We start from the raw sequence: 12,039 nt of genomic DNA, 5'->3' as shown, positions 1-12,039 counted from the left end.
TAGGCCAAAGCCTACACCAATGAGAGAGGTCCCCAGGCCAAATAAGGATAAGCAAAAGAAGCCAATGCCAGTGCACGAGTCACCAAGGAAACATGCAGCTACCTAGGCATGGCAAGAAGAAAATCCGAGTGCGAAGGAGAAAGGGAAGGTGGCAGATCTGGAAGCAGAGGATGGCGCAAAAGGCATAGATATTGAAGGAGTAGACCCCATTTCAAAGTTGTCGGAGTATATCCCTCTACGAAAGGGCAAGGTGAAGGTCTTGAAGGACCCAAATGTCAGACAATTCTCCCTCAACACGCCCCTATTGCCGTAGAATATTACCTTTGAAGGTTCGCGCTTGGCATGGGTCCTGCATTTGAAGCTTGAAGACTAGGATTTGGGGGACCACAGGCAGTTCCCCCACCTTTCTACTGACACTTTCATTCAGAGGGTCTTCTATAAAGAATTTGGTGTCATCGTGCTGGAGCCGGTGGAATGGATTCGCAGAGTCAACAAGTCAGTGCTACTGAACTTGTTATGGGTGTTGCATTATCATCGGTCAAATATCAACCTAATTGACATTAAGTAGTTGTTGTGCTTGGTCCATGATAGGTGCTTATGGTCAAATGAGCCGATCCCTATCACAGATATGTTGATCGACAGGATCACATTATTACCGCACTCTGGACTGAATCCAACCAAGGCGTTTGGCAGAAAGACGAGTGAGCACGACCTCACTGAGAAGATGAAGGACAAGTTTAAGCTTGCCAAAAAGCGCATGAGTATTTGATTACCAACATTATTGCCCCGTGGTCAAGATTTCCATGCAAATTTCGGTTGACAAGGTGATGAGGAAGTGTCATGTGGACGAGGTGCTGACACCAATAGTTTCTTTAGCAGCTCAATGCGCGAAGGGTGTACAGTTCAACTGGGTGCGCTACCTGTGTAGAGAGTTCCTCGCGAACTGCAGAGAGGCGCAGAATGATAGTAAGACTTTTCACTATTCATGGTTGTTGCTCTCAATAGTGCTAGTCGCGTGGGACTTGCCGAAGGATAGCCAATTTCCTCCTGTGGAGAAGGATTTACTAGAAGCAGCAAAGTTTGTGTCTCTTTGGGCAACGAAAGATGTTGTGTGGGTAACAGAAAGCAAAGTCTTCTAGGTGTTGATGGAGGTGAGTATTCACATGGCCATCAACCAGAAGTCACGGTTGTCACCAACCATGTTCGAGAAGTTGTCGGGGTACGCGGAGTTCAAGGTGGACTTCCACCATATTTACATTCGGGTGCGCAAGGACCCCGACCAGAAATGGTTTGACTTACCCTACCTGGCCACGGATGACGCGATTGCAAAAGTCATCAAGCGTTGGCCAACAGACTAGCATGTTGCATCCGATGAGGCTACTAGGACTAGCAAGTACGCAAAGAAAAAGAAAAAGGAAGTGGCTAGTCAAAAGGTTCAGCTGTTGGCTGAAAAGAGGAAGAAAGAGGTCGAGGAGAAGGAGTGCACTGCAAAAGAACAGACAGAGCAGGAACATCGTGGCTCCAAAAGGAGTCAGAAGTCTCCTTCACCCCAAATGGAGGAGGAAGAGCGGTTAGCGTAGGGTGGCAGAGGTCAACAAGAGAGCACTCCCTTCCGGGTGAAGCGGTATAGGGAGCAGGAAAAGGAAGGTCCGCGCAAAAAGTGGAAAGCCACCAAGTCATCGCTATATCCAATTACCTTGATAGAGGGTGACTTGGATGATATTGGAGATGAGGTGCGAGACACAACAAAAGAACTATTGAAGTAGTTTGAGCAGCAACAGAAGCAGGCACTAAGTGCCATACAGACGAGTCTGCATGAGTTGTAGATCTAGACAACTAGGCTTCAGGCAGGTGCAGGACAGAGCAGCGCTGCATCAACCAGTTTGGCATCGAGGAGCACTCAAGTAACGGAGCTGGTTCGCTCAATGGATCTCCAGGTAGTCACACTGCTTGATGGAGCTTTGAACACAGAGGCGGCCCTGACAAGGCTATGGTCAACACTTTGAAGAATGTGGGCCTCAACTTCGCTGCGCTCCCTAGTGAGTTCCTTCACACACTTCAAGCAGGCATGATCGTAGAGCTTAAGGCCCCGGAGCAGCGCGCACTGAGCATGATCAGCAAGTGTAAGGTCAACAACGAACAAATGTTCATAGAGAAAATAGCTGCGCTAGAAGCATGAAAGAAAGTTCAGGAGTAGAACAAGCAAACTGTAGTTGTGGTGGCTGAGGCATGCAGAACAGTCCCTGAACTGCATATCTCGGAGGAAGCGTCGGTGGATGCGAAGAAAAAACAGAAGTGGCGAAGGTTCAGTTTGAACTGAATATGAAGATAATAGAGCTCGAGTTGAAGTCACATCCTTCAACTCCATCAGAGATTAGAGAACATCGCTAAGCAACTATAAAGGATGGAGTCGCAACAGTAGATGCCGCGGTGGCAGATTGCATGCGCTCTTTGAGCAGTCCATATAGGTAGTCACGACGCTCCACGAAGAACCTAACCTGCAAAGGTTGAACACAGAAACCCATGAATTGCAGCAGCAGTACGATGAAGAAAGAGCAACGGCTCGCACCATCGCTATACCACATCGATTAACTAAGCTGCATGAGGCAAAACAGTTGCTCGAATAGGTGGAGGCAGTGCAAAGGAAAGAGGTGGTCCTCAAGGTCAGATTGCAGCCTTGGATAGATGAGGCCTATGTTATCTCTGTCACCATTGAGGAAAAGCTCTTGAGCCTATAGAGAACACGACAGAAGATAAAGGAAGGTAGTGCAAGACCAACAATAGAGCAGCGAGTGGAGAAGATCAAATAGGCAGCCATGCAGAGCGTGACTGAAGTAGCAGTAGAAAAAGTCGATCTAGGGTCTTTGAAGTAAGATATCCGCGCCAGCAGAGTGACTAGGGGGCGAGTCACGATATTTGTGTTGGGGGCCTGTTGGGACAGGGTCCCCTAGGGTCAATTTTGGTGCAAAAGCCCAAGTTTTGGGGCAAAAAGCTGATGTTTTGTTGTAAAGAATATAAAGTCTCCGCAAGATGTGGTCGCGAAGCACGTAGATAGTAAAGTGTCATAAAGGGTTTTACCCTTCTGTTATGTAAGTCGTGTCGGATTTAGTAGATCTACCCATGGTCTGCGGACCATGGGATTGTATAAAAATGAGAGTCTTAGAGAGTCTAAGGCATAATAGTAGAGACGAATGAAGATGTAATGAGTCATTAGAAGTAAGAGCAAATAAGTCTTAGAGTATAAGAGAGTCTCTGCAGTTGTGTGCGTAGAGGCCTAGAGTAGAGTCTGCAACTGAGTGCGCGAACTCCTGTAGCTGTGTGTGCAGGGAAGTCTTGATTCTGTAAGAAGAACTGAAGCATTAATAAAGAGATTATTCCAACAATCCTTGTGTTTTGTCTATTTACTTATGTTATGAATGAATGTGCTATTATGTTATGATGAATGATGGGTTTATGAATTAACACTGTATTGATGCGCGATTTTACATAAGTTATATTTTCTTATGAATGCAAGTAATAATATCTGTTTACGCGAAGCATATCTTGTTGCATGTTAAAGTTATCAAACACTTAAGTTGATTTGGGTAAACACGGAATTAGGGGTAATTACAGAGGCACGTAAGTGGAGGATTTACCTTTCTAGGGTTCACGAAAGACAGTCGTAGATCTTCACGAAGGTCTACAGGGTGATAAAAGGAAGTTATATCAATAAGCCTTAAGGGTTTATCGATTTGCGCGAATGCAGGTTTAGGGCATAAAACGACATCACGCTCATCTTTGGGTGCGGAAACTTGGTTCCAACATTCCCCCATACTGCTTCGAGTGAGACTTCAACTCGCACTCCGTGGGTTGATGCCGAAAGCGCCAGTAGTGTAGGGATTTGTTTGGAAAACTTAACTCTGAACCTAGGTCAAGACCCACTAAGCCAACAATGTATATGCCACTTACTTTAACCCACCCTGCATATACCTCTAAAAATACTAAATCATAAAAACATTTGAATCAAAACAGTGTCAACCAGTAACATTCTGAAGATCTACTGTCAAATTACAGATATCTAAATAGACAGCAGAAAAGATCACCCTTCTCACTTAATAAATCAGTCAATCAGACTCAATCTCCTTATACATTCAGTTCTACATTCAGATCTAAAGAAGACATCATTGACAGACAATAATAAAACAACAACACTAATCAGATAGACCAGTCATCTCTGAACAATAGGCTTTTCTTTTGCATACGCTACTTGGAAGAGTATAACCTGCGTGTATACGCGCCTTCACCAAGGCGAACCAACATATAGATTTGCAAATACAAACTTATAACTTTGCAGCTATTCCAGACTTCAGATATACCCAGACCATGACATATAAAGGATAAAACATTCGTTAGCATTTAGATCTAGCCTATCCATTATCAGATCACATAATGATAAGTTGTTATGATCCTAATCCATTATTAGATCTCATTCATCATCAAACACTCAGGTGCATACTTAGTTCAGATCAAGCAAAGCATTAGAAACCCATAACATGCATAATTTATTTTGATCTAACACTTCATAAGATATTCATTACATGTGCACTTAGCCCTTTGATCTTCTCCTCCTTATAGAGTTTTAGCATTTCTCAATACCTTGGACCAAAACAACACTTAGAGCCTATGATATTCTTGGATGGGATCAAATAACCATTACTCCGCTCAATATTGTGGGCTAATACCATGGTATTGACCCTTGGTATTCTTTAATCCTAAATTTCCTTGATTTTCCAACCCATACACGTTTTTCCTCTTGTGAAAGTGCGTGAATACGTATACAGTCTTTTTGTACAGTGAACCCATGTGTATACACTCTTTTTGTACAGTGAACTTGCGTATACAGTTAACATACATGAAAATGTTTTTTTTCTTCAACTTCTTGATTCTGATTTGTAGTCCTTTGTTCCTTCATCCTATTCTTTTGTACCATTACTTTGTTCCCTATGAATAGACTTGTTATAATGCGTTTTTCCATTGTACATTACTTCTGAACTCATTCCTCTGAATTGCCCTGCATTTTGTCACATCTATAAACACAACTGCCATGCATTTTGTCACATCTTATATCTCTCCTGTAGATTCATCTAGTTACGTAGATTCATCTAGTTACCATATACAAGTGGGTTGTTTTGCTACAAGTGGGTTGCCATCAAGTACAACACATGCATCATAATTCCAATAGTAAGAGGGACTTCCAGGGACCGGAGCAATGTTGTCTCTGCTTATCAGCTAGAAAGGACTCCCTGGAGCAATGTTGTCTCTGCTTATCAGCTAGAAAGGACATCAACCACCTCTTCCTCCACTGCCCTTTTTCCTCCTCTGTCTGGACACATGTGCTACAACTTTCGAACAAATTGGAACTGCATGGACATGCTCTCCTATCTTGGTAGTTGGACTGTGGATCACCCCCAACATAGAACACTAGATTTCTTCATCATCTAGGGGATTTGGTGATCCAGGAACGCCCTCATCTTTGCAAAACCAGACATTTGGAAAACCAACTGCAAAATTTTCTCCTCCTATCTTGAATACTCTCCATTCAAGAAATCGCCCCCTAAACGCCCCTCTCCTCCCTAGAACATCTAGTCCTCTTATCGAGTTGGTTTTTTTGACGACGCCTCCTCATTCAAATCCCGTGGCTGTGGCATGGCCATCCATATAGACCTTGAGAGCTTCTACAGGTTTCTATGGCACTATGGAATTGGTTCCAATACTCATCATGAACTTCTCACTCTTTGGGTGCTCCTATTCTGTGCTTCTTGATTTGGCATCAAAGCTCTTACCATTTTAGGGGATTCCAAATCTATCATCGACTCGGCTAAAAATCGAGGTTCCTTAGACTCTCCCAACCTTGACACCTGGAAATGCAGAATCAAATCCCTGCTCAAGGAGTTTTTCTCTGTCTCCATCACTCACATCCATCGGAGACAGAATGGTGAAGAAAATCACCTCTCAAAGGAAGGTTGCAACTCAGATCTTAATAATATATTTTTCAAATGTTTCACCTTTGGCTCTTTTCAGTGGTCAAGATACATTTTGATTTAACTCTATCTACAGATTGAACCTGCTTGCTCTTTGTTTCCCTTTTTTGTGAAAAGTTCCTATAGGTATATATCATTGTAACATGACTCCTTTTTACCGATTATGAATCTTAGAGAATAATCTATGAATCTTAGAGAATAGATGTATTAATCATAGTTTCCAAGTTGTTGCTTACTTGTAGGCGATCAGTGGGATATCCATCCTCTGTTATTGTACTTTCTCATTTTATTAGTCTGAACACATTTTTTCTGTTTTGGAAAAAAAAATATTACACAAAGTGTTGTTAAGAAACTTTTGCAATTTTCTTTTCTAACAAACTTATTCATTAAATTTAAAATTTTATCAATATAATTAAATATATTATTACGAATGATAGTAATCAATATTTGGTATGTAATTTCTTAATAATTTCTTATTGTTATGTTTAAAATTTCAACCTTTTAATTTACTTAAAAAAAATTGTTATTAAAAATCTTCTTATTTTAATCACTTTAAGTTCTTATCTAATATCATAATAATGTTTTGTTTGTCGAGAGTTTTCCAATGACTTAAATTTCATCAAGCTCTAAATTCTAGACACCAAGCTATGGCACTCAAAAGCTTTATTTAATTATTCCATGTCAGGAGCTGATAGGTTGCTAACTCGTGATGACCCGTCCACATGTTATGATTGCATTTTTCCATGTAACATGATACATGCTTAACACATGGAATTCCTTCTTCTACATGTCACGACCATATTGTGCCACCTACATAGGGTGGACACAGTAGCTACCTAACCATATATGAATCTAGAAAAGTTCCCAAAAGACCTTTTCTACAAAAAAACTAGATCTCGAAATTAATAGAATCTGAATTTGATTTCTGTTGAATGATTAGAATCGCTAACATAAAGGAAATTAATAGGTATGGATCTCAGAAAAACCTATTGGCATGATTCTTCAAAAAGACGGATTTCTAGTTTGATAGACTTCAAATCTTATTTCCAATATATGATGGGAATTATTAGATGGTAACGATCATTGACATAATTTGATCTGAATTCTATCAAAAACATCTAAATCCAAGAAAATAGTTAAAGGGACACTTTTCCAAAAAGTTGTATCTCCGGATTTTAGATTTGTTAGAAGATGAGAACAATTCATGGTAACGGTAATTAAAAATTTTGATCCACATTCTCTCAGACACATCTAGAACTGAACGTTTTCTCAAAATGTTGGATTTTCAAATTCCACTTTATCAATTCCACATCATCCCACCACGTAGGCTAGAGATCATATTTTTTCCATGTCAGTGTGTCAGTTTAGCATGCCATGTTATCATGCCACATCATAGTATAAATTATGTGGCTCCACGTGTTCTACCTTACTAGAGTTTGAATCTAGATTTCACATAAAAACATAATTAAAATAATTTCTAGACCTCCAAACTTCCAAATATGTCAACAAATGGTCTCTAGTTATTTGGATTATATTAATAGACATTGTTGTTAACCAACCACTAGGGACCAAAGTAACCAAAATATAAACCTTATACCTTTATCTTGTCTGATTAGTGAACTTCAATTGAGGCGAATTACAAAAGCATTGTCAACTAACAGTTCTATTAATCGACCACAGACCACTAGGGAAATAAATGAATTGTGTTCACTAAGCTAAGTCTAATTCATTTAAAGAACTCCACACTTAAACCCCTTTGTGGCTATGCTCCCAATCATGCCCCACTAATCCATATGATTAGGGACTTGAATTAAAAATTTCCAAATCCTGTATTTTTTTGAAGTTATTTATACCGTGGATAAATTTTTTTTATCAAACTTGTTCAAAGGGCATTGAGAGTACAAATAAAATCTAAAATCTTCCAAATCAAAGTTCATGTGAAAGGGTTTATATATCATAAACATTGAGTTTAAATAAAATAAAAGATATGGTATAGTTCCTTATTTACACCAAAGCCAATATGGATATAAAGAGAGTCAGAAACTATTTTTGTTAGCTTAAGTACCATTGTTTCCAGCTTAGTTTAACCAATTATGTATGTAACAAAATATTTTTCTCGATTAAACATTTGATGTTCTTACTTCCATGATTAAGAAAGATAACACCAAGGTTACAAATAATAGAACCTACAAAAACTATTATACTTTATCATATTTTAGTTATTGATGAGGATAACATTATTGGTTGTGAACTTAACCTAAACATGTAGAGAAAAACAAGGTTGAAAAAGCTAAAGATCAAGAATTTATCTATTTTTTCTATTACTTACAGTGCACAAATTTATAGACAAAAATAATTTTAACAAAGTTTCATATTGGAACAATAGCGATTATCTAGTTTTTAGAAATTCATTTATATTCCATACGAGGAATATACATGTTCTTGTTCTCAATAAACTATTCATTCTCAACAATAAGGCCCAAAGCCATTATATCAAAGCTCATTATGTCACTTGCGGGAATTGAACTTGGGTGGGGAGGATTCCAATTATTCCTCCCAACTACATGAGATAAACTTAATTGACAACAATTATATAGAGTTTATCTAAGCCTAAAAACAAATTAAAAAAAATCCCTCAACTTGAATTTTTTTAAAATAGATGCAAGTAAATAATGAAATTGCAAAAAAAAGTAAAAGTCTTATATGGGTGCATAGTAGTTGACTAGTAAAACCAAGGAATCTAAGTGATTTCCACCCAACCATAGGTAGGTTACTAAAGAAATCAACCCCCAAGGCAAGCAATGATATCATCGAGGCAAAGGAGGTACAATGACAGTCTATGATGGATTTAAGAAAGATAGCTTCTGGGTATAATGACTCTTAGTTCATTCTACAATGGATTCAACCAAGAAAGCTTCTGCTACCATGTTTTGCAAAGGACATAGCAGCTATAGACACCCACATTACTTGCCTCTCATTACATAAAAGAGCTTCTCTTTTCTTCTCAAGCGCTTAGAAATATTTTCTTCTTGTGCTTTTTGGAGAACGCAGAAAAAGGTCCAGCTGATGTCACAAAACTTCTTGCATACTATCCTCATTTTGTAACTCTTTAAAAAAGTATTTCTACTTCATTTCATAGTTGGTCTAGTCTATATGTTCATGGCACTTCGTTTTTTCCCTTCTCTCCTATAAAACTCTCTCTCTCCCCCTTTTCCCAACATGGTTTCCTTTATTTTCCTCACAAGAAGTTCCTCACCGCCATCCCTCACCCCACTTCTTTTTGTTCCAAGAATGTAGGGAAGACAATTTCTTGAAATATAGGAGTGATGACGTCATTGTAGGAATTAGTTTTGTCCACTACTCATAGTTTTAATAAGGTGAAGATGATAAAGTAGGAGAGATAAAGGAACACTAAAGAAATCCCTTAGGCTGCCTTACCTTTCTCCTCTTATCATATCATTTAAGCAAATTTAATTATAAACTTTTAGAAGATAAATTGGGAAGATACATTGATAATAAAGTGTACTCGTAAGGCACTACTTGAGATGTGACCCATGTGGCATTCGAAGGTTTACATAATACTCCATTGTCAATTGAGCTACCCCAATAAACTAGAAATAATACTAAATATATTATTATAATTAGCATAATCATATAAATTAAATAACTAATAAATATGAATAAGCATCAATCCATAATAAACATTAAAATACACACTTCAGACACGTCTCCCTTTACTAAAATTTTATCCAAACTAAAACTAAAATTTTATATTTATATTATTATTATTTTAAAAAATATACATGCACTCTCTGTTAAATTTAACATACCACCATATTATATGCTGAACACCAAATCCAAACTTTGAGCAGTGTAAACTAAATGAATGATAACCAAGCCAAACTCAAACCAACTCCAAACTTTGACCAGGGTAAACTAAATGAATGATAACCCAGCCAAACTCTCTAAACAATCCATGACATGGTTTACTCTACTCCTGTTGACTCCGCCGCATTTACCCTGTTTTTACATTTGCCAAATACCACTCAACAGCTGAAAAAACCCATTCTGTAAAATGAAAGGAGAAAGCATTACAGTACTGAGACCTAATACGATAAACAGTAGGAAGTATTTCACAATGTACACATTGAATTTGGGCTCAGAACAAGAAATCGGAAGGGATAAAGGAATAAGCAATGGTGCCTGATTCGGTGCTCAGATGTGCAGCACTGCAATTCCCTGTTTCAATACCCATAGTTTTAAAGACACCATGGGAATGGGCGTTTATCATGTCGTGTAAGCTATGGAGCTTGCGACTCAGTTCCAGTGCTTGCGATCTCAGGACGCCATTCTCTTCTATTATGTGAGCATAATGCTGTGAAGCAATATTGAATTGGTCCAGTATCTGCCCGTTCTCTGCTCTCAGATGAGCCACCTGAGCCCTCAGCTCGTCAAAGTGATGTTGTTTCCGGAGCCTGGACCTCCTTGCTGATTCTCTGTTAGACATCATCCTTCTCTGCTTCCTCACGTCTATCCCTTGCTGATCCTCTGCTTCATCAGACGCTAAAATGCTCCGAGATTGGGAGATGCCCTCCCCACTGGCTCCAGGGGAATACAATGAATTCTGAGCTGGGCACCTCTTGTCCACAGACTCACGCACTGACTTCTTTGTGGGCACTATAGTTTTGGCCCCAGAAACATTCAGATCAGCAGCAAAGTTCATATTGTTGTATTGGGTACTGCCCATGTCATATATTTCTCCACTGAATTCTACTGGATGGATTGGGAGGACAGAATTTTCGGGAATGTCTATTTGGTTTGAATGAGAAGCAAGCATCTGCTTTGACTGCAGCCCTGTCAAAGAGGGCGAAACAGGGCTAAAGCTTTGAGATCCTTGCGCGATGATAACTGTCCGCTCCATTAATAAAAATGTTACAGCAGTTGCTGTGTTACAGCTCCTTTTGTCGACTGTGATGAATCAATTTGAATTGGAGATGGTAACAAATACCCAATTCAACAGGAAATATATAAAGCCCTGAAATGATGGCAGAGACTAAAGTTTGGGAGTTTTCAAGGAAACCCAAAAGAGACAACCCTATAGCTATACACAGGAATGGTGAAAAACGAGAAAAGACTTGTACGAGAGACCCAAAAGCATATACAGCAATGGAACAGAAACACCATACAGAACAGCTTCTGAAGAAAAGTGAACATAAGTAGGATCTTTGGCTGCCCAATTTAGAATCTGACTCATACACACATGCTATGTTACTTACAGACCAGTTGATTGTATTGATAACAGCCACTCCACAGCTACAGCTACAGCTACTGCAATGATAGCATTCAATTAACCTCAATATATTGGACTATCAAGATTAAACCAAGCTTTCCTATATCAGAATTGAAGGCCTTTGGTTGCTGTAAGTAGGCCGTGTAGACCTTCAAATCCAACCTGCAGAAAAGCTACCCAACGCTATATATTTAAGTCCTAAATTTATCCAACTCAAAATCAAAACCTAAATACAATCCAAAGTACATGAACAGACCATATGATTACAAGGAAAAAATGTAAAAATGGCATCGGCAGCACTGAACTCCTAGAGCAGCAGGTAGCAGAGAAAAGCTTGAAGAAATGAAAGGGAAATGGGTTTGAGCAGAGCATGTATTTAAGGCTGTGGATCAATGAAATGTGACCATGTGAAAGAGCAAAGGCAATCCAAACAGAAGAAGAGTAAGAATTTCTTTTTGCCAGTAGGACCCACATTGAAACGAGGAAATGGCCAAAAGAAGAGACAAATGGATTATGCACAACCGGTTATATATATTAAATAATAAAAATAATCAAAGAGCAGTATTTTATTTGAAAAAAAGAGTGAAGGTATATCATAAGGATTTTAGAGTGCCAAGTCATTGTATTATCGAGATTCGCCGATTTTTGTATTTAATTATTAAATATTTTCAGGAACGAAAAATACCTAAATGGAAAGCAAGAAGCATTAAGATGATTTTCACTGATAAC

General features: G+C 38.9%; 1 protein-coding gene across 1 annotated transcript; it reads right to left on the bottom strand.

The window, feature by feature from the left end:
* Positions 1 to 9,836: 9,836 nt before the first annotated feature.
* On the bottom strand, positions 9,837 to 11,710 carry LOC149178358 (uncharacterized). The gene has a single exon (XM_089423629.1). The coding sequence runs from the start codon at positions 10,939 to 10,941 to the stop codon at positions 10,180 to 10,182; it is 762 nt and encodes a 253-aa protein (XP_089279755.1). The 5' UTR covers positions 10,942 to 11,710; the 3' UTR covers positions 9,837 to 10,179.
* Between the last annotated feature and the right edge of the window lie 329 nt (positions 11,711 to 12,039).

This window comes from Pinus tabuliformis, chromosome 4_1 (genome assembly GCF_031772625.1).
Source record: "Pinus tabuliformis cultivar Carrire ecotype Pingquan chromosome 4_1, CPIR1, whole genome shotgun sequence".
NCBI lineage: Eukaryota > Viridiplantae > Streptophyta > Pinopsida > Pinales > Pinaceae > Pinus > Pinus tabuliformis.
Note: the sequence above shows the minus strand (reverse complement) of the source record. Positions and strands in the feature narration are given on the sequence as shown.